Source organism: Triturus cristatus, chromosome 7 (assembly GCF_964204655.1).
Source record: "Triturus cristatus chromosome 7, aTriCri1.1, whole genome shotgun sequence".
Classification (NCBI taxonomy): domain Eukaryota; kingdom Metazoa; phylum Chordata; class Amphibia; order Caudata; family Salamandridae; genus Triturus; species Triturus cristatus.
The window spans coordinates 1,614,099,888-1,614,123,566 of NC_140590.1; the positions used below are offsets into that span (position 1 = coordinate 1,614,099,888).

The 23,679-nt window shown below is 46.9% G+C and overlaps 1 protein-coding gene across 2 annotated transcripts in view; it reads left to right on the forward strand.

The window, feature by feature from the left end:
- Positions 1–23,679, forward strand: part of DUSP15 (dual specificity phosphatase 15) — an 84,852-nt gene that overhangs the window by 25,512 nt on the left and 35,661 nt on the right. The window contains exon 5 of one of the 2 annotated variants that reach the window (XM_085619509.1): positions 13,899–13,973. The exons of the other annotated variant lie outside the window; for it this stretch is intronic. Coding sequence (XP_085475635.1) covers positions 13,899–13,973 — 75 coding nt within the window. The remainder of the gene's footprint in view (positions 1–13,898; positions 13,974–23,679) is intronic. 2 annotated transcript variants of the gene reach the window in all.

The following is a 23,679-nucleotide window of genomic DNA, read 5'->3' on the forward strand; positions in this document are numbered from 1 at the left end:
AACATCTGCAGTGGATTCACAGCACGTATAGTCCACTGCAGGAAAATCACAGAGCAAACTGGGAAAAGCGTAACAGGGGCACCGTCTCCCTTGCAACGGAAGAGCAGGGGACCAAATTTTACACCTTAGACATATAGTACAATTGGCAACTTTGACCCTTGACCTCGAACATTCAGTTTATCCACATCAATGATTCATCCCTACCCCTCCATTTAATGCTGCCACCGCGGCTGCATTCACTACTGTGGAAAATGTGTAATATTTTACTTGGCATAAGCCACAGCCATTTTGGCTGTGGTGTCCATTTAAGTTTCCTTTGTAATTCTTCTGTCTTTTCACTTTGCCTGTGCTATCTATTTTAGTTGATTTCCTGACTCAGCCAAAAGCAATGTACGTGCTGAGAGTTTGTAGTTGTCAGGTAGATGGTAACTGTCAATCATTTACTGCTGCTGTTGGAAACCGGGCAACCGGGTTAGCGGTCATCAGGTTCCCAGCACAGTGGTAGCTTGGCTCGAGCGGTTGGGGGTCAGGCACCGTGTTAAGCGTACGTCACACCCTCACAATAACCATGTGTTCATCCGTTCCAAAAACGACACTACACCGTAAAAATTATGGAAGACAAGATGAAAATATATATGTCTTTATCTTATTTTCTCTTAGTTGCAGGCTTCACCTCATAAATACAATACAATAGGATTTTCCTTCAAAAGAGCAGGTCAAATAAACAATACTACTTCCGAATTTCAACAAATAGGTTCAGGTCAACATTAAGCAAGGAATAAATAGAGGTGCAATAAATACAGACGGCAAATAAATACAGTCAGACAATAAATACAGTGCAAGAATAAATTAGTGGAAGACAATAAGTAAAGCACCTTCAATAATTAAGGTAAAGCAATCAATGACAATTACAGATCAGATCACTTTCATGAGGTCACTTGGTCTTACTTTGCCCATACACAGCTTGTGGTCATTTGGATGGCATGGGGGTGTCCCACCTAGATTGATCAAGGCTGGGGCTTAAGCTGAGGCAACCTAAAGATCTGGCCCTCCAAACTACACAGCCCTTTACAGAGGTCACTGTACCAGTCTCAGTTCACCCCTGGCACTCCCAGGCTGGTCCTAACACCCCTCTAACCTCTAGGATGGTCTTTAGGGCTCCACGGGGCCTTAGACGCCCCCTCTACCACTTACTGTCCCTTCCACGACGATCGGCTCCGCTCGGCGCCGTGTCGACGCCGTGAGGCGGCTCCGGATCGATGTCGCTGGGCGGCCTCGACTCGATGTCGCTGGGCGGTCTCGACTCGATGTTGCTGGGCGGTCTCGACTCGATGTCGCTGGGCGGTCTCGACTCGATGTCGCTGGGCGGTCTCGACTCGATGTCGCTGGGCGGTCTCGACTCGATGTCGCTGGGCGGTCTCGACTCGATGTCGCCTTCCGGCGTCGCAGGGACACGGTCTCCCCACTTCCGGGTGTCTCCGGAGTGTGATCTCCACTCCCGACCTCCGGCGCGCTTCACCTCAGTTTCCGGCGACTCCGGTGGGCGGACTTCACTCCCCCGTCGACGCCTCACCTCGACCTCAGGTGACTCCTTACTCGACCTCCGGTGCCTCTCCACGACCTCCGTCGGCGCCCTCACTCGACCTCCGACGGCTCCAGGTACGACGTCTGCTTTCTGTCAGCGCCGCTTCTCTACCTCAGGCCCCAGGTCTCCAGGCTTCTCGACGTCAGGACTCCAGGAGGACACCGCCGAACAGGTCAGAAGCTTGCTGTTCTTCCTCTTTAAGGCCTGTTCCAAATGTTCAGATCCTTACGATGGTTCTTCTGGTCTTGGTCCCACACAGGGCTTTAGGCTGGACTTGGTCAGTAGGGACTAGCATCAAGGGTGGGTTTCTGGACCCCACTCCAAGCACTGGTTTCCACCTCTGCTGCCTTACTCCGACCTCCTTCTATCTCTGTCCTCTCTCCTCTCCAGTCAGATGCCAACTGCCACTCTTAGATGGCCTCCCAACATTCTAAAACTGCCTCCCACTATCACAGGATTCTAGAATGTTCCAGGAGGTTCTAGAAACCTCCAGGGAGTTCTGGTTATGTCTCAGGTGACAATGGATGGCCACCATTTTGTGTCTCAGGCCCTCAGACAGAAGTTCCAGGGGTAGGGAAAATGGCTCCCTGACCCTGCATCAACACTAACAAGTCTGGTGGTTCCCAAAAAGGAAAAAAATTATAACAGGGTTTGAGGCAGAAGTGGGACAAAATAAATAATGACGAGGAGGGACCACCCAAAGGGCTGACAGGTCTAACACGCGTCCCCCCCAGCTGAAAGTGGGGAGAGCTACCCAACCCCTTGGGAGTTCTCAATCACTAAGGCGGAAATACCTTGAGAGACCGTCTGCATTGGCGTGGTCCACTCCAGGCCGATGTTCCACCTGAAAGTCCATTCCCTGTAGGGAGATAGACCACCTTAGCAACTTGGGATTCTCCCCCTTCATCTGCATCAGCCACCGAAGGGGTCTGTGATCGGTCTGAACTAGGAAGTGCGAGCCAAACAGGTATGGCCGCAACTTCTTCAGAGCCCATACCACTGCAAAGGCTTCCCGCTCTATTGCACTCCACTTCTGTTCCCTGGGAAGTAGACTCCGGGATAGGAAGACCACGGGTTGATCCAGACCCTCTTCATTGAGTTGCGATAACACTGCCCCAATGCCATGTTCCGATGCATCCGTCTGGACAATGAACTCCTTGGAAAAGTCTGGGGCCCTTAAGACCAGGGCCTCGCACATGGCTTGCTTCAGTTTCACAAAGGCCTGCTGACAAGCCTCCGTCCAGACTACCCGTCGAGGTTGCTTCTTGGACGTAAGCTCCGTGAGGGGGGCCACAATGGTACCATACCCCTTCACGAAACGGCGGTAATATCCGGTGAGGCCCAGAAAAGCTCGGACCTCAGTCTGAGTCTTGGGGGGTTCCCAGGCCATGATGGCCTCGATTTTCGCCTGGAGGGGTTGCACCGCTCCCCTACCCACCAAGTGTCCAAGGTACACTACCGACCCCTGCCCGATCTGGCATTTACTGGCCTTAATCGTTAAACCAGCGTGCTTCAGGGCCTGGAGAACAGCTTGCAGGTGACGCAAGTGATCCTCCCAGCTGTTACTGAAGACGGCAATGTCGTCCAGATAAGCAGCAGAGAAACTCTCCATTCCAGCGAGGATCCGGTTCACCAGACGCTGAAACGTGGCAGGTGCATTCTTGAGCCCAAAGGGCATCACGCAGAACTGGTAGTGGCCCTTGGGCGTGGAGAAGGCTGACCTTTCCTTAGCTCCATCAGTCAGAGAGATCTGCCAGTACCCGGAAGTAAGGTCAAAGGTACTCAGATATTGGGCAGCTCCCAGCCGGTCAATCAGTTCATCCGCCCTCGGAATCGGATGAGCATCAGTCTTGGTTACTGAGTTCAGTCCCCGGTAGTCCACACAGAACCTCAGTTCCGGTTGGGCACCCGGTGGTACAGCTTTTGGTACTAATACCACCGGACTGGACCAGGGGCTGCTGGAAGGTTCAATCACTCCTAGCTCCAGCATCTTAGTGACTTCACTGTGAATGCTGGCCTTCACCTTGTCTGTCATCCAGTAGATCTTTGACTTCACAGGTGGGCTGTCTCCTGTGTCCACATCATGGACGATCAGGTGAGTCCTACCCGGAACAAGGGAGAACAACGAAGAGTACTGCCCCAGGACCTGGCGGCAGTCCTCCTGCTGTTCAGGAGTTAGGGACGGGGAGAGAATCACTCCCTCCACCAACCCATCCTTCTCTTGAGACGCAAATAAGTCGGGGAGAGGCTTGCTTTCCACGTCCTCTGCTCCGTCAGTCACCATCAGCAATATGACTTCGGGCCTCTCATGGTGGGGTTTGAGGCGGTTGGCATGCAGCACCCGTAGGGGCTGGCGAGGGGTCTTCAGATCCACCAAGTAGGTAGCCTTACCCTTCTTCTCCAACACCTCAAAGGGTCCTGACCAGCGATCCTGGAGGGCGCTAAGCTCTCCTGGTTCGATCACCCACACCTTCTGGCCAGGCTCCAATTCCACCGGATGAGCATTGTGGTCATACCACGCCTTCATCACTGCTTGGCTGGCTTCCAAGTTGCCAGAAGCTTGCTTCCACAACTTAGCCATTTGGCTCCGGAAGGCCAGCATGTAGCTCACCACGTCCTGGGGAAGCTTTCTGGGAGTTCTTTCCCATCCGTCTCTCACCAGGCCGAGAGGTCCACGCACAGGGTGCCCATACAAAAGCTCGAAGGGGCTGAAGCCCACTCCCTTCTGTGGCACTTCCCTGTAAGAAAACAATAGACAGGGTAGGAGGACGTCCCATTTCCTCCGCAGGCTTTCAGGCAGACTTCTGATCATGCCTTTCAAGGTTTTATTGAACCTCTCCACCAGACCATTGGTCTGGGGATGGTAAGGGGTGGTGAACCGGTAGGTCACTCCACACTCCTTCCACATGGCCCGCATGTATGCTGACATGAAGTTGGTCCCCCTGTCAGACACAACTTCCTTGGGAAAACCCACTCGGGTAAAGATTCCCATCAGGGCCCTAGCCACAACAGGTGCAGTAATGGTCCTCAGAGGTATAGCCTCTGGGTACCGTGTGGCATGATCCACCAGAACCAGGATAAACCTGTGACCAGCTGTAGTAGGCGGATCTAACGGACCCACAATGTCAATGCCCACCCTTTCAAAGGGGGTGCTAACGACAGGAAGTGGTTCCAGGGGAGCTTTCAGCTTCACCCCCGTTTTCCCACTGGCTTGACAAGACACACACGTCCGGCAGTAGGTGTCGGACGACACTTTCATTTGAGGCCAATAAAAGTGTGGGACAAGCCGGGTAAAGGTCTTGTCTTGCCCCAGGTGTCCTGCCAAGGGGATCTCATGAGCCAATTCCAGGAAAAAGGCTCGATAACGTTCAGGGACAACCAAGGCCCGTGACGATCCGTGCATGGGTGCCTTGGGTTCACTGTAGAGGAGGCCATCCTCCCAGTAAATGTTGTAGTTCCCCTCAACGTTCCCTGCTGCCTGGGCTTCGGCCTGTCGCCTCAGTCCCTCAAGGGTAGGACACTCCCTCTGGCCCTTGCAGAATTCCTCCCTGGTCGGCCCTCCCTCCACGTGCCACTCGGCCGGGATGGGTAGGTTCTCCAGTTCGGTAACATCCCCCTCCGCGGACTCCTGGTCCACCACCTCCGGTGGCCTATCCGTCACACAGGGCGCGGATGCCGAGGCAGGCTCCTCCTGCCCTCGGTTCTTCCCTTGGTCGGCAGCCGGCTGTGCCTTTGTTCCAGGCTCCCGCCTAAACGAACTCCCCCTCCGGGTAGTCGCAGACCCTGTGCTGACACAGGCCCAGTCAGGTGTACCCAGCATCTCAGCATGAGTCCGGTATTCCACCTCCTTCCAAGCATTATGCTCCATGTCATTCCCCAGCAGACAATCGACTGGCACGGCAGGGCTTACGGCAACTCGAAGCAACCCTGCAACCCCTTCCCATTCAAATGGAACCTCGGCCACCGGATAGTGGCCCATTCTGCCGTCAGCCATCGCGGCAGGGTGGAGTACATTGGGAATCACCTGCTCTGGAGACACCAGTTGGCTACGTACCATAGTCATACTGGCTCCTGTGTCTCTCCTCCCCTCCCCTCTTTGGCCGTTGATGGTGACCCACTGCCCATACTTTGTGGTATTTGCGGGCACCTGGATCTTAGGAACCATCTCCCGTTCTCCCAGGGACACTAAAGTGACACCCGCCCACTCCCTTCCCTTATCTAAAGGCATCTCCTCCCCGAGCACTACACTAGCTACTCCGGGGGCCTTTCCTCCGATGGGAGGGGGTGGTCTTTTCGGGCACTTCACATCTCCCTTATAGTGTCCGACACCACCGCACTCGAAGCAATGGACAACCCTTGGCTGCTGACTCTGGCCAGGATTAGGGTTTCTGGGTGGGTTAGCCCTAGGGGTGAATCCCGTTCCCTTCCCTTGGAAACTATTTTGGGGGCCTTTAGAGAACTCCGTTTTCTTTTCCCCTCCCTCTTTCTTCTGGGGGGCGCCCTGTCCGGTCTTTTGAGAGTCCCCTCCAGTCCCCCTTGTGGACACCTGGGTACTAGCCCAAATGTCCGCCTCCTCAGCAATCTTCCGGGGATTGGTCAGCTTGCTATCCACCAGGTGTTGACGCAGTTCGGGGAAACATTTTTCGAGCAGGTGTTCCTTCAACATCAAATCAAACAACCCCTCGTAGTCCCTCACCTCGCTGCCCTGTATCCAACCCTCTAATGCCTTCTTTGCATAGTCCAGGAAATCCACCCAATTCTGTGTGCCCAGTTTGTGGCTACCCCGGAACTTCTGTCTGTACTTCTCGGGTGTTAGTCCAAACTTCCTCACGAGCGCCACTTTCATGGTGGGGTAGTGGGTCTGCTCATCCTGCTCCAGGGCCAATAATGTATCCCTGCCAGCTGGAGGCATGTATTTATACAATCCCCCTCCCCAATATTTCTCTGGAACCCCATGGGCTCTTAAAGAGACCTCATAGGCCGCTAGCCACTTGGCGATGTCATCTCCTGCACTATAGCTGGCTACTATGTCTTTTGGCAGATAGGGTTTGGGTTCCCTGGTGATTTCTCTGCCTTCGCTGCCACCATTAGGAACAGTGTGTGCCCCGACCCGTAGGATCTGGAGTTCTATCTCCCTGAGCCTCAACTCGTGAGCCATCCTCTGTTCCTCCTTTTCTTTCTCCAGCTTCGCCAACTCCCAGGTGAGCTGTCTTTTCTCCCTCCGGTCAGTTAATTCTGCTTCTAATAAGCCGTTGCTAGAGACACTGCTGCCCTTCCCTGAAAGTGTTCTGGGCCCCGCTAATAGGTTCCCCACCTCAGATTGGTACAAACCAGCCCCCTCGCTGTCAGTCTCTCCATCCCTGTCCTCCTTCTCAACCTTACTTTCTCGTCGTGCCTCCCCCCAAGCCCTCAAGCTGGTCTGGAGCTCACCCTTCTTTGCACCTTGGGGACAAAACACCCCCTCTCGCTGACAAAACTCTCTGAGTTGGGCCACAGTGTAAGTTTCCACATCCTCCAACACAAACTCCATTTTGCCCACTCAGGATAGAAGACAGTTGCTTACAGAAGCTATGCAGGGGGGTACCTTTTGTAATACCTCCTCCCACCACCAGAAGTAAATTTTGAAAAAACAAAACTCAAAATTAGGAAGTCCGCTTGGAGAAAACTCCCGGTGTAGGCCTATGGACTACCCAAAGTTATTGTCGAGTAGACGCAAGCACAGCTCTATCCCACCGCTGAACACCAATTTTATGTTGGAAACCGGGCAACCGGGTTAGCGGTCATCAGGTTCCCAGCACAGTGGTAGCTTGGCTCGAGCGGTTGGGGGTCAGGCACCGTGTTAAGCGTACGTCACACCCTCACAATAACCATGCGTTCATCCGTTCCAAAAACGACACTACACTGTAAAAATTATGGAATACAAGATGAAAATATATATGTCTTTATCTTATTTTCTCTTAGTTGCAGGCTTCACCTCATAAATACAATACAATAGGATTTTCCTTCAAAAGAGCAGGTCAAATAAACAATACTACTTCGGAATTTCAACAAATAGGTTCAGGTCAACATTAAGCAAGGAATAAATAGAGGTGCAATAAATACAGACGGCAAATAAATACAGTCAGACAATAAATACAGTGCAAGAATAAATTAGTGGAAGACAATAAGTAAAGCACCTTCAATAATTAAGGTAAAGCAATCAATGACAATTACAGATCAGATCACTTTCATGAGGTCACTTGGTCTTACTTTGCCCATACACAGCTTGTGGTCATTTGGATGGCATGGGGGTGTCCCACCTAGATTGATCAAGGCTGGGGCTTAAGCTGAGGCAACCTAAAGATCTGGCCCTCCAAACTACACAGCCCTTTACAGAGGTCACTGTACCAGTCTCAGTTCACCCCTGGCACTCCCAGGCTGGTCCAAACACCCCTCTAACCCCTAGGATGGTCTTTAGGGCTCCACGGGGCCTTAGACGCCCCCTATACCACTTACTGTCCCTTCCACGACGATCGGCTCCGCTCGGCGCGTGTCGACGCCGTGAGGCGGCTCCGGATCGATGTCGCTGGGCGGCCTCGACTCGATGTCGCTGGGCGGTCTCGACTCGATGTCGCTGGGCGGTCTCGACTCGATGTCGCTGGGCGGTCTCGACTCGATGTCGCTGGGCGATGTCGCCTTCCGGCGTCGCAGGGACACGGTCTCCCCGCTTCCGGGTGTCTCCGGAGTGCGATCTCCACTCCCGACCTCCGGCGCGCTTCACCTCAGTTTCCGGCGACTCCGGTGGGCGGACTTCACTCCCCCGTCGACGCCTCACCTCGACCTCAGGTGAGTCCTTACTCGACCTCCGGTGCCTCTCCACGACCTCCGTCGGCGCCCTCACTCGACCTCCGACGGCTCCGGGTACGACGTCTGCTTTCTGTCAGCGCCGCTTCTCTACCTCAGGCCCCAGGTCTCCAGGCTTCTCGGCGTCAGGACTCCAGGAGGACACCGCCGAACAGGTCAGAAGCTTGCTGTTCTTCCTCTTTAAGGCCTGTTCCAAATGTTCAGATCCTTACGATGGTTCTTCTGGTCTTGGTCCCACACAGGGCTTTAGGCTGGGCTTGGTCAGTAGGGACTAGCATCAAGGGTGGGTTTCTGGACCCCACTCCAAGCACTGGTTTCCACCTCTGCTGCCTTACTCCGACCTCCTTCTATCTCTGTCCTCTCTCCTCTCCAGTCAGATGCCAACTGCCACTCTTAGATGGCCTCCCAACATTCTAAAACTGCCTCCCACTATCACAGGATTCTAGAATGTTCCAGGAGGTTCTAGAAACCTCCAGGGAGTTCTGGTTATGTCTCAGGTGACAATGGATGGCCACCATTCTGTGTCTCAGGCCCTCAGACAGAAGTTCCAGGGGTAGGGAAAATGGCTCCCTGACCCTGCATCAACACTAACAAGTCTGGTGGTTCCCAAAAAGGAAAAAAATTATAACAGGGTTTGAGGCAGAAGTGGGACAAAATAAATAATGATGAGGAGGGACCACCCAAAGGGCTGACAGGTCTAACAGCTGCCATAAGCACTCCTGCTGCCGTTCCCACTTTGCTGACCAAGTGGTTATTCATCTGCCCTTGTTTGCTGAAAACTATTTCTAAAACTCGTTCTTCCTATATCTGTTCACATGCTTACAATGCACAAAACCTGTATAAAAGGGCACTGGTTTGTGAAGCTAGTGTACTACCTCAGGCAGCACTTGAGAGTGCTGTGTGGATGTGGTCCCACTCATGAGTGATTCATAAACTTGTTATTTATTCCCAACTCCAGTGCTGATCTCTATTTTGTTGGTCTTTGAACCTGTGGACAAAAGAGTGATCCTGCACCAGTGTACCCCTGAAAAGGTACATTTCCACACTACTTCCTGCTCTGTGTTTTTTAACAACACACACCCTGGTGTCCTTAGTGGGGGCATTGCTAATCTTTTCCACCCTTCCTGGATGGATCAAGCTCGACCTATTGGCTTTTCCACTATAGCCTTAGAGTCCGTATTAGCGGACTCTACCGGCCATTAAAGGCCTGCTTCAGCATTCTTCGGCATGGGCTTTTAATAAGGGAGCTGGCCTTTAATAGACGGTAGAGCCCATTAAGGAGGGCTCTAAGGCTATTAGAACATTCTGCCCCTAGAGGGAAGAATGTTCTTATCTGTAAAACAAAGGCCTAATGGAGCCACGGGGTGTTGAAACCCCATGGGATCCGTGAGGCGTTTGTTCACAGCAACAGCTGTGAACAAACATTGAAATGTTGGAACTCCGGGCTTCTACCCGCTATTAGAAGCCCGGAGTACTCCAATGTCTTTAATGAAGCGCTCAACATTCCAAAGTTCTAATGCTTGTGAGAGACTGTTTTTCACCTGACCTCCTGGGTGAGCGACGGGCCTACTCTCCTTGGTCCACATGGCACATAGTCCTCCAAAAACATGGTCTGTCAGATTAGGAACACTCACGTCTGCTCCTAGTTGATACCCCTTACATATATGTCAACACTGGGGAAAGGTGGGGAAGTAATCAATAGAACAGGAGTTTGGTAATTTCCCCAATAAATTGCACTGGTGTGGAGGAAATCTGAAGAAGGAGAAAGCTGAAATATTATAATATTTTGTTTAAAAAAAGGAAGTCTCTGCCTAAACCAGGAGTGTTGCAATGTATGATTTTCAGAAGTGGTTGCATACAGTTCAAACTTGCAATGACAAACTCATGCACTCTCTAAAAGTTATTTTTTCTGTCAAACGTATAGGTGCGACTCCGGCTGCATTTTAATTATTGCCACAATTCCATGTTAAAAGAGTTAATTAGAACATTGAAATGTTGGGAGCTCCATTGAAGACAGTTAAGCGGCACAGGGCCAATAAAGGTTGCTGTAAGCCTTGTGCGCCAGTAATCCTGTGTAGGTCAATGCATATCACGTCACAAGATGTCTCCCCATCCTTTCTGTCTTGGTGAGATCTAGCTATCCTAGGTCGAAACATCGTCGACACAGATAATAAACAAACTTAGATAGCATACAGCCTGAGAGGGCTTATGGACTACCTGAAAGAAGCTCACGTTTTATTCTTTCTGTATTGATTTGTATTGTGGTTGTTTGTTCACTGGAGTCATTCTGTATATATTGATTTGCATAATTCATTTATATGAATGATTATGATAAAGACTCACTAAAAATGAATATGGTTGTTTATAATTTGATAATTGAATAATAGCATTAGATGCCGTGTGTTAACTTGGCACGTTCATCATCTATTGATGTTTGAATGATACTTATGAGTGCCTTTGTTTACCTGAAGCATTTATTGAAAGGCCTTAAGGGTTTATGGGCAGCTCATGTTGCAGCATTTGTGTCCGTCATTTTGTAAGCACACACATACAAAATGACGCCACAGCCTTGTCATAGTGCTTTTTTAAATACATTATTTTTAGTCATGGTGCAGAGCAGACACACTGATGTACAGCATTGCTACAAATCATTGCCAAAGCCAATTGTTCTCACAGGCAAGACCTATTGGCTTTGCCAATGCTCGTTTTTATTTTATTTTGTCCTGTGCGTGTGTCTACCAATGTCTAGGTTTCTTGCTTTCAATGTAATCCGTGCGCGGTAAATTCCTCCTTCTTTGCCCACTCTACCGCCTCTCTTGTGTCCTGACTCAAAACCTGGTCCCATAATGAACTGCATAACATTGTGCTGTGCATCTCTTCACGCCTCCACTGTTGTGATGCTGCTCCACCTATCTACCCTTTAATTCCTTAGAGAAAGCATCCTTAAACCTACTTTACTGCTTCTCTTCAAGATTGGGACTACTTGGGCAAGGCTGAACGGTGGAGATCTAGATCTTTGCCATCAGGTCACCTCTACAGCCGGCATATGATTCTGTTCTTTCTGCCAGCAAATACTACTTTCAAACACCAATCACCTCCCTTTCCTTGCACCTCCAAGGTCTCTTTCCCATGTTGAATCAGCTCCTTCCTCTTCCAGAACTCTTTTCTCAATCTTCTCTTTTTATTTCTGATTCTGATAACATTTTGTCTTATACAATCAATCTCTACTTTCATAGTGAATATTTCCTTTCCCTCTGTCTCCACTATGTCTGACTCCAAAACCCTTTTTGTCCCTGTGTGGGTCCAACTTACTGCTTCTCCATCAGATCCAGCCCTGGCCTATCTCCTTCTTCAGCTTGTCGCTCTATACCCTACCAATTTAGGCTTGGCTACGCCTGTGATAAGGTGGAAGACTCCCTTCCTCGCTTCACCGCGCATTGCCTATGCATGGCTCTCAAACTGCTCTTTCCTATTTTTCGTCCTATCTGTCTATTCGTATAGATATTGTGCTCATTCTTTATGTCTTCTTTTCCTCTTCTTTGTGGGGCACCATAAGTTCCAATCCTCGGTCCTTTCTCTTCTATATCTAAACCTCTCCTCTCTCATTACTTTTCAGTCTCGCCTACTGTTTCAATGTTGACATTTCCCAGATTTCCTTTTTCTTCTCTTCCTTCATTTCTACCCTTCATGACTCTCTCTTCCTGCTTATCAGCTTTAAACTCCCCGACGTCCTCTCAAGCGCTACATCTCTGCCCATCTAAAACTGAGGTGCCTTCGCCCTCCTCGATCGACCTTAAACTTGCACACCTTTCTCTCTCCTCCTCAGCTCAGAATCTTCTCCCAGCACATTCCCACCGCCTGCCGCTCATATCACTTTTTAGTATACAACCTTCACAACATCTGCCCGCTGTTGACGTTTTACGCCACCAAACCTCTTATGCTTACCTCTATCCCATCTCGCATTGACTACTGCTCTTTTCTATTCGTGGCTCTTCTTGCCTCTTCACTTGCTCCTATTTAATCCGGTCTTAACTCTGCCATTCGTCTTCTCTTTAAACTCCCCCCTGCTATTTGGCTTTCCCCCCTCACCTCACCTCTCCTCTTGTCTCTGGCTTTTTTTCCCCTCATCCACAATTTTATGACTATTGTAAGTCTTTCAATATTTATATGGGATGGACCCCAGAAATCTTTCTTCCCTCTTACAAGACCCCCATACATTTGCGTTCAATGAGCTTGGCTTCCCGGTTTTATCTGCCCCACCCCCCATGTTCCCTGATTCAAATCCTTTTATCTCCCAGCTCCTATACTATGCTATTCTCTCCCCCCTCTGTGTTTATTACACTCTCTTTGAACATCTTCCAATACTCTTTAAAATCATATATTCTTCATAATGTGTTCTCTGACAGTTTCAGTCAAACCTCAGCATAGCTAGTTTGACTGTTCTTGTGCACCCATGTGCCATTAATTTTTATTTACCATTATTGCTGTTGAAGCCATTAGTCTCAGCACTGCATTCAGTCATAAGTGCTATACAAATAAAATAAAAATAAATTGCAAATGATACATTTGCATGCCCCACTATATGACGTTTCACAAGTACTGGTCCATCATTTGTCGGTGATTCGGGCTTTGAATTCTGAATTTACTAATATTGTCATTAAAAAGCCTGAATCTCCCATTACGAAAGGATGGAACAAAGGAAAGTATCTGAGGCAAATAAAGTCAGGATGAATTATCAAAAAAGACATTTTGTATTCCCGCAATAGTCATACTTTAGTGTGTCATATAGATTACTACCCATTGCTTCCACTTTCATTTCATGTGAATGGCACATTAGTTGGAGATTCAGTTTGTATCTTGAATGTGAAACATTTAAAACATTTAATTTTTTTGCTTTTGCATAAATAATTATGGTGGCAAATTGATTTTATCTACATAAGCAACACGCCTCATCTTTGTGCCAGGATATTAATTTAAATTAAGTTATACTTCCAGTTTGGCCAGTTGTGAGATTACAACATATTGGGTTTCACTTAAAGAATACGTAACAGACTGTGTATGATGATTTACACATCAAGTAGGTTAACTGCGTATTATCAGAGATTAGCGCTAACATAAAGGATTTTTATATTAATCTATATTGCTAATTGTGGCTCAAACATGACAAGTAATATTGATAAAGAATGGTGGTCGCAAAATATGTCGCAACAAACACTTTGTCAGAATATTGATAACAGAAATATAATATAAATATCGTGGCTTACGTATCCTCTACAAATATATCACTCCATTGTGTATAGATTTTCTATTAATGACTCCATTGTGGTGCTATCTTTGTAAACAATATTTAGGACACACAAATTTAGACAGATGATGTTTATGCCATGATATAGTGGTACCATACCTGGAAAATGCAATTAGAGGAACAGTAAATGGAGAAATAACCAATTGTTTATATTTTTCTTTTCAGACAGAAACATTTTAAAGAATGTGTGACCTTTATACACTTCTGTCGAATGAAGGGTGGGAACTGTCTCGTCCACTGGTAAAATATGTTCAATTTGTATTTGTTAGATTTTCATCGAGTTGTTGTCAAACCTCGAAGTCTTTTTTGGGTTAAAATAATCATTGAGTGAGTGACAGGGAGGAGAATGGAGACATGAAGGTGCATATTGATAATGGTCCTATGCTCGATAATCCTGGTGTGAGTATTAGGTAGCAAGAGGAGTCACATTTGAACTTAGGACCTCCACTGCTATTGGGAATACCTATCTTCCCAATAGCAGTGGAGGTCCTAAGTTCAAATGTGACTCCTCTTGGTGCCAAGCCCTTATTGGTTATGATGAATGTTGAGTGGAGGGCGGCTTGGCATTTACCCTCTATAGCTCCAAGTTGTGAAGAGTGAGTATTAGGTAGATCATCATGATGGAGATGGGTCAAGGTGATGGGGCAGAAGTCGATGTTGAGGTAGATGAACATGATGGACATGGGTCAAGGTGATGGGGAAGAAGTCGATGTTGAGGTAGATGAACATGATGGACATGGGTCAAGGTGATGGGGAAGAAGTCGATGTTGAGGTAGATGATCATGATAGAGATGGGTCAAGGTGATGGGGCAAGGTGATGGGGCAGAAGTCGATGTTGAGGTGCAAATTAACAAGTTGAGGTGCACATTGACAACTGCAGTGGGGTTGAGAAGGATATTACAGCCTATGATGTTGATGAACATACGATGGGTACACAATATCAAGTTGGTATCATGGTGAATGTTGATGATGGTACGGTGACTGATCTTGTAACTTAGGGGAGTAAATGAGACTGTATTTTTCTGGCAATGTGTATGGTGACAGTAAGGTGCGCGGTGATCACAGTGAGGGTCGATGGTTAAGTTGAGGTTGAGGTTGCTAATAAGGTGGACGATGATGATAAGATGCATGTTGTAATGCTAAAGTGGAAGTTGATCGAAAACGTCATTGTTGATGATGATGAAATAAATGTGGCTGAAGAAATGATGGTGGCCAATCATGTAGTAGATGTTGGTGATGACAAAGAGATATATGACTATTGACTGGTAGGTGCTATGAAGATAATTTGAGAATGTTTATGAAAGTTGACAGGTTTTGACAAAGGGGAGTCAGTAGTGAGATAATGGTGGAAAGGACAATGAGGTGATGAATGATGATGAAGAGGAATGTTCATGATATTGAAACTAGGTGTGCCCAACTTTCAAGAGAGTTTAGTTGTGGTGTGCCCTATACTAATAGCCACTTCAAAGAACAGGGGGACCCTACTCACAAAGGAACCAGGGTATTAGTTATATATGAAGAAACAGTGGTTCCAGTGGATAATAAGAAAAGATGATTTAAGCAATGAATCTGCACAATCGCGATGAGTGTGTAAGGACTGATAATGTCAGGGGGCAAAATTAAATCTCTACACAGTGTATTCAAGATGATATTTTATAAAAAACAGCAAATAGTATATACACTTCTTTAAATCAAAAGCGCAAAACTTTGTGCATGGTGTCCCCATGTGAAAAATGGAACCAAGAAGTGACTATACATTGTGAAACAAACAACATTTTTAGTACAGGGTTTCCATTAATTTATAAAGAACGTCCATTTAAATGCATTTTAACAACAGTCCACATATACAATGATGCAGGATGGGTAATAGTCCGTCCTATGTACTGGTCGACGGCGTTTCAACCCTTCTGCGAATGTAGGGTCTCTTCAGGACTAACGGTGTAGGGACATCTAAAATAAATTAATAGGAATTAGCAAAAGGCCCATATACCGGCACAGATGCAAGTAACTATAAGAAGGACTTAAATATACAGTAGTTACCTGGATTATAAAAAGGGTGCAGCCTTAGTGAAGGTGTGGTGCCTTACTGAAAAGTGAAGAATGAATAAAAGAACTCACGTGAGGACCCAGCCGGGTTTTTCAATGGTGTGTTCAAGGAGAGGAAAACAGGGAATGTTATTGCTGTGTGAATATATGGTGGCAAGTGATTTAAATACTGGGCGCAATATCGATGGTATTCGACGTATATGATAAAGATACCTCACGTGGTGGAGGGCTGGCTCTACGATGACAAGAGTAGGTCAATGATATCTTCAAAAATGTTGCTACCGCTGTGGCGCTCTGTTTTTCATTAATGAGCTCCAATCAATATTGCCACATATTCACAATTGGTGGAATCGCAATAGGATAACTGTAAAAGCTAAAGAATTGTGTAAGGGAGAGCAGTTGAAATAGAGGGGAATTAGGGCTGACACAGACGCCTGAAGCTCGTTATTACTTACTTTGGCCAATGCGAGCGGACGAGTCTCCGCGACTAACGCGGTTATTCCCTGGATCTGGGTTTGTTCCTGGTGCGATGACCACGAGTAAATGCACTGCCGTGTTAATGTACACGGAGTCCCGCCTTTTCCGCTTATCGGTCGGCAGATAGAGCAGCGGAGCGCCGAAATTACGAGCGATCCGTTGATCAGTGTGACACGGGAATGGAAACTGAAAACAGACTAATTCCTTTATGGAGGTGATACAGGACGATGGTAAAAATGTAATGATTGGATTTCCTGACGTGAATTAGTGATCTAATTAATATATTAGTCTATGCATATAGTAAGGAAGAGAAACATGCAACGATAAGCATTTCACAGCTCTGCCTGATCAGAACATAATTAAGGTGTGTACACAGTGCTTCCACGCGCCTTAATAGGTATGTTTGGGTTATAATTATGCCCCTTTTCTTCCTTCACTTAGTCCTTTCCTTTTTATCTCTCCTCCTTTGGAATCTTCCTCCTTCCTTTCCCCCCTGCTCTCTGTCCTCCGTTGGTACTTCCCTTCTGTTGGCCGAGAGGCTGCTTTAGAATGTTGGGAACGTTCCTAGTGCAGAACACTAGAGACGAACTGCATAACGCTGTGGAGGTGGAATAAAGAAGATCATACTTACTTCAGTGTGCTGTCCTCTTTTCAACACTGGCGACGAGGATGGGATTTACGCATTGCACACGATAGACTTCTGTTTTCAACCTTATGTCTGTCATATATCCTCGTATAGAGGATATTTGCTCACATTCTATGGACCCTCATTACTACAGGGTGCAAACAGTAATAAAAATAATGTTATACATGCTTTAATACAGGTATCAGTATGAAGGATACCTGGATAGGGACTGGTTTGTTTAACATGGGCTACATATATGTGGTATCTGAACTATTATGTTGGTGGTATATACAGAATAATGGTGTGTAACTGTTAGTAGGAGCATTTGGTTGCAGAAACGTTCTAGGGTAGGGTATGAGACAGATGGTACTCAATTCATTCATTGGTCTCAGTGTAAGGTAGTGACAAAGCCTCTCCATTCCTCAGCGGAATTTAGGCCCTGTTCGATTGAATTAATCCTATCTATCCATCTGCATTCAGTGCGTTGCAATATGTTTGTGATATCACCTCCTCTCTCTGTTAGCCAGGCGATGTCAATCACCTGCCATTTGAAATCGTTGACAGTATGATTTTTCTCAATGTCGTGAGAGACCAGGGGAACATTGGGAACTGATCTCCGAATGCGGCTTCGATGCTGGCCAATCCTTGCTTTGATAGGTTGTTGAGTCTGGCCTAAGTATGGGAGGCTACAAGGGCACCAGATACAGTACACAACATTTTTTGTATTGCAATTAGAAAAACTTTCTAAAGTGTATTTGAGATTGCCATGTTCAAAGGTGGAGGTGTTGAATGTGAACTCACAAGACACGCAATTGCCACATTTATGGTGTCCTTTAATTTTGGGTAAACCCCATGCATTAATGAGAGTATTGGGTGAGTTCACTTTTTTATCAGTGGCAGATCTTACAAGATGGTCTTTTATATTTTTCCCTCTTTTATAGGCAAAAAGTGGTGTGTCAAAAGCCGGATCTATACTCCTGATAATATTCCAGTTGCTTATTATGAGGTTACGTACTTGATTTGTATGTGTTCCAAAAGTGGTGACGCATACTATTTTGTCCATGTCTGGTTTCTCTTTGGTCTTCAATAGTTCTTCCCTTGGACAATACCAGGCCCATTTGAGTGATCTTTTTACAAGTCTGTTTGGGTATCCTATATTGACTAGTTTGACTTTGAGTATCTCTGCTTCTCTCATATAGTCTGCTTTATGAGTACAGTTGCGGCGGATTCTGAGAAACTGCCCGAATGGCAGACCATCTCTCAAGGCTCGTGGATGGTGGCTACGATATGATAGCAGCGTGTTCCTTTCTGTGATCTTTCTATGAAGGGAGGTATAAAGTGCCCCATTTTCATGATTAATATTGAGATCTAGGAATGCTATGGAGGATGAATGAACAATGGATGTAAATGTAAGATGTGTTTGAACAGTGTTGGTACCATGTTTTGGTTTTCACTTTGCCTCCTCGATCTAAAAAAAGCTGACCAGGGTGATTGTCAGTGCGACTGGGGCCTGCCTGAGCGTCTGAGTCGTCTGACCCTCCAGAAGATTCAGAGAATGTAACTGGTTGGTTCCTTCGAAATCTCCCCCAGGTATTCTGTCTATTTTGATTTCCAATGGTTGAGTAATAGTCCTCTCTGAGATAAGGGTATGCCCTTTCTTTTGAATAATGTTTTATGTCTTTGGACACCTTGTCTGCTTTTTTCTTCAGCTCGAATGTATTGAAGTCTTCAATGGTTTTATTAAGTTTGTCTAGTAGTGTTTTTGCTTCAGTTATGGCGTCTCCACTTAGGAGTTCTTTTTCAAGTTCTTCAATCTCTTTTAGTTCTGCTTTTGCGTGTTCTAACGCTGTCTCAACGCCTAACACCATCCAGTGGCGTGAACAGGTGGTGGAGATATTACTGAATTTTCCCTTAAATTTAGGATCTTCTCTGAAGATTCCTGGAACGTTTCTGATTTGTAGCCCCTGTGGAATTATGCCTGCTTTCAGGTATTCTGGTAGCATCCGAGCATGAATCTCAGTTCTAACATGCTTCTTTTTTTCCTTTTCTAGTTTCTCCAGCAACTGTTGCCTAGGGTTAGTGTTTTTGCTAGAATATGTGGAAAAAAGGGAGGGTCCACTGGTTATCTTAGCAATATAATCTTCTGTGTAGAGAGGAGCTTCGTCCTCCGACATTATAGCCTTAAATGGATTGAAACCCTATTTAAAATAGGGAATGAAGGAAAAATCTGGTTAAACGATAGATCCCTCGCGGTGTAGCCACCGCTCAAAAAGTCACTACAAAGAACAGGGGAACCCTACTCACAAAGGAACCAAGGTATTAATTATATATGAAGAAACAGTGGTTCCAGTGGATAATAAGAAAAGATGATTTAAGCAATGAATCTGCACAATCGCGATGAGTGTGTAAGGACTGATTATGTCAGGGGGCAAAATTAAATCTCTACACAGTGTATTCAAGATGATATTTTATAAAAAACAGCAAATAGTATATACACTTCTTTAAATCCAAAGCGCAAAACTTTGTGCATGGTGTCCCCAAGTGAAAAATGGAACCAAAAAGTGACTATACATTGTGAAACAAACAACATTTTTAGTACAGGGTTTCCATAAATTTATAAAGAACGGCCATTTAAATGCATTTTAACAACAGTCCACATATACAATGATGCAGGCTGGGTAATATTCCGTCCTATGTACTGGTCGACGGCGTTTCGACCCTTCTAAAATAAATTAATAGGAATTAGCAAAAGGCCCATATACCGGCACAGATGCAAGAAACTATAAGAAGGACTAAAATATACAGTAGTTACCTGGATTATAAAAAGGGCGCAGCCTTAGTGAAGGTGTGGTGCCTTAGTGAAAAGTGAAGAATGAAGAAAAGAACTCACGTGAGGACCCAGCCGGGTTCTTCAATGGTGTGTTCAAGGAGAGGAAAACAGGGAATGTTATTGCTACTAATAGCCAGCACAATTATGTTATAATGTTGATAGACAAGGGATGCTTTCAGGTAGATTTCCAAAGACAGTGGAGGAGGGAGGTGAAGATAATTGGGAGGTTAATGGTTGTAAAGGGGTTGGTGAAGATGGTAATGTTGGCATTTGGCAGCACAGCCAAAACAGTGAACATTTACGACAAACTTGGGCCACCTGCACTTATTAAGTTACAAAGTAAGTACTGCCTATGTATCATGAGAAAGCATTGTGGTACCTTGTGAGAAAGTGCCATCTTTCTTGCATGGTATGCCCCCACTTTTTGCTGAATTGCTGAATGTACTTTGACTGAGTGTGCCCTGGACTCCTGCTAATCAGGTGCCCAGGGCCTATGTTCCTTCCCTAAAACCTAAAACCCAATTTGGCAAACCCTGGCCACATGTCAGCCCCTGGTAAATGGTACCCTAGGTACCCAGGGCCTTGTGACCAGGGAAGGCCTCTAAGGGCTGCAGCACTTATTGTGCCACCCTTAGAGGCCCTGTACGCTAACACAAACACACTGCCCTTGCAGGCTGAGTGTCTGGGTACAAGACAAAACAGGTGAACACAGGGGTGCCGCTCGCAGGCTTGCCACTGACTCACTCTCACCTGGGCTCGTGCTGTTGAACAACGGAGGCTCTCCTGAGGACATTGACGAGGACGCTGTGGCCGCTGTGCCGAGAGGGGGTGATTTTATCCTTGTATAGCTCAGTCCGGGACTGCGAGGACCAGGCTGCTTGGCGGTGTTAGCAGCTGCCTCCTCTTCCCGGCCCCTCCCCCTCAACACCTATCAGCCATAAAGTAGTATTCCCTATTCACGCGCAAGCGGGACGCGCGCGGGGCGTAGCCCGGGGCTAAGCCTGGGCAAAGGGTGGGCCCTCTTAGGCCCTCAGAGGCCGAGTGAGGCCGGGCTGGGCTCGGTTATTGACCTGTTGATACCTGTAGCGCCTGCACACGCGTGCGCCTAATGCTGAAGAACCAATATGTCTAACACTTCTATTAACGCCGTAGTGGAGAAGACGGGAGCTACGACAGCTGGCCCATTGGACACTTACTTTAAAAAGGTCCATCATGAGGAGGAAAAGGACAATAACATGGACAAACGGAGGACTGAGCGTCGACGCTCTATAGAAAGCTTGAAGCTTAGGACTCCTGATAACTCTAATTTGCAGGTCCCTTCCCGGATAGCCGATAGCTGTGGTGCCATAGTAGACCCTCTTGTATCGCCGTGTGATTCTCGCTTGTTAAGGGACCCTGCTCCTACCCCATCTGCTTCTAAAGAGCAGGTTATCCAAGTGAACCTTGCTATTGGACATTCTGGTCCTCCTTTAGTTATAAATAAATGTACGCCATTACTTGGTAAACAGGATAAGAAGTTTACTAAGCCGTTTAAAGCAGTTAAGATTCATGGGCCTCCCCCGACTAAGAGAAGATGTAAGAAAGGGGGAGTCTCAGTCAAATCTAAGTATAATCATTCTGAATTTGGGAAACATGCACTGAAAGCCTTAAACCTAACTAAAGGGATAGCAGTCGAAGCAACTATTACTCCTAAACTACCTCTTCCAATGTCATCAGTTGCCCCTGAACTTGAATCGCCCCCTATAACATCAGGCTTTTTTCCTGTCGACCCTTCGTCATCACCTTCCCTTTCGGTTGCCTGCCAGGATGTTTTGGGTCAGGTGATTAAGAAGACCCTCATTTCACCACTTATTGAAGGCTTACTAAGAGTCGAGAAAAGACTTGCGGACTTAGAAGCCACAATAAGTAAGAAAATCGAACTGACAACAGGGCAGGGGAAACAGGGTGTTGGTAGTGGCATAGATTCCACAGCAGTGGTACCTAACTGCCATCCTCATTTTTCCCAGGCTACAGATGAGCCGTCTAATCAGCTAGCTGTGACTCAGTTTGTGTCTGTGCCATCGTCGACTGGGGGCACCCAGAGAGCGCCCATTCAGGATGACATAGAGGGAGGGGGGATTAACCTTGACACAACCACTTTGCGGGACAATAGGGAAAGTTCCAGTACTGATAAGCCTGTAACAAATTACACGCCACAAGTTGATCTGCCCCCCGAAGCTGTGCCCTTGGTGGTTGTTTTGACGGGGGTCCCACCTCTAACGGTTAACAAAAGAGAAGGGTATACCGAGCTAAAAAATAAAACCATGTTCTGGCTTAGTAGTTATAGACCTATTGAGGAGAACATTAACGGTGAGATTTTACATGTGAGACGTCTCCCATGGTTGGGTGGTAAGACGAAAAACATCGTGGGAGACATCGTGGTGGTAAATTTTAGAGACCCACGTGTAGTTAAGTATATTCTGGACTGGCCTCCTGAAATAGGTAGCAATGGCATTATTCCACGTGCGTTAACTTACTTTTACCCCAGATCATCGGTGTTCCCCCCCTCTGGTATAACTAAGCAAGCCTCACTGTTCTCCATTCCACCAGGTACATTTATACCCAACCATTTGCCACGCACCTCACACACCACCTATGCTGCTGACCCTTTAAGGTGGAACTATATTCCTCCTAGATTTACTAGGAACTACAACAGAGGATGTGGCAATGTGAAGCCTTCCACTCCTTTAGTGACAACGAATCGGTTCGAAGCCCTCTCTAGCCTGGCTGACTGTGATTGAAGGTTAAAGCCTCCCCAGGGCCGAGGGGGGCGATTAGGTTCACTTAGCCCCAAGGATGCTACTCGGGAGAGGTGTTTGGAAGACCCCGGAGCTGCTCCTGTAACATCAGGACTACCTACTATAATCGGTGCTGCTAGTGGCGGGATTGTACCCACCCCCCTTTCCGTTCCTCTGAACCATAGTGCTGTAGATTACAGGATGACAGACCCCCCAGTCCAACTAGAACCTATAGGTGCCCAAATCATGTTGGATTTGGATATGCACGTGGGGACTCCCTCCGATCTGCATTTAATAGATAATAAAATCTTACACCTAGTTTCATGGAATGTGGCGGGTCTGCAAAGAAAGTTGGACTTACCTGAATGGAATCTCTTCATCGACCAATTCGATGTATGTTTATTCCAAGAAACATGGAGCGTTTCCCCATTATATAAATCAGGATATACCACTTTTTCCATATCAGCTCAGAGTAATGGTAGGGGTAGACCAGCAGGGGGTCTGCATGTATGGATCAAGACGGCCCTGAATTGGAAAGTAACTACTTACGACTCCGGGTGTTGTGACATCCAACATATTTCATTTGAGGGGGTAAACAGCAGGATAGATCTAATTAATGTTTACGCAAGAGGGATTACAGGGGATTTAAATTCTAGTACTATATCTATTTTAGATCAGGCATTGGCTATCTGCCCCCCCTCCTCTAAAATTATAGTGGGAGGGGATTTTAACTGTACTTTCGAACCTCTAGAAGGTGATGATCCCCTGGGTATAGAGGAGGTGGACTCTAGATGGTCAATTCCGACCTTGTCTTTGGCCCCAATCAAAAGATGGTCATCTAAGGTTATACAGATTAATTCCCTTATTGTGGAATATAACCTTAGAGCTCTTAATGGTAGGACTCTTTCTGACCCTGACGGTGCGATGACCTTTAATAGGTTAAGCAGCCCGTCAAGAATTGATTACATCTTATTAGATGTGACACTGTGGTGTGATTTAGTAGATATGGAGGTGACTCCTTCACAGGACAGTGATCATAACCCTTTATGCATGTCGATAAGATGGGGGCAGCGGAATAACACCCGGAGGTTATCACACCTGAGGTCCACTAAGGAGGTGACACCTTTTCAGGGAAACCGTAGACTGAAATGGGAGAAGGTCCAATCACAGGCTCACAACTTGACTAAGATC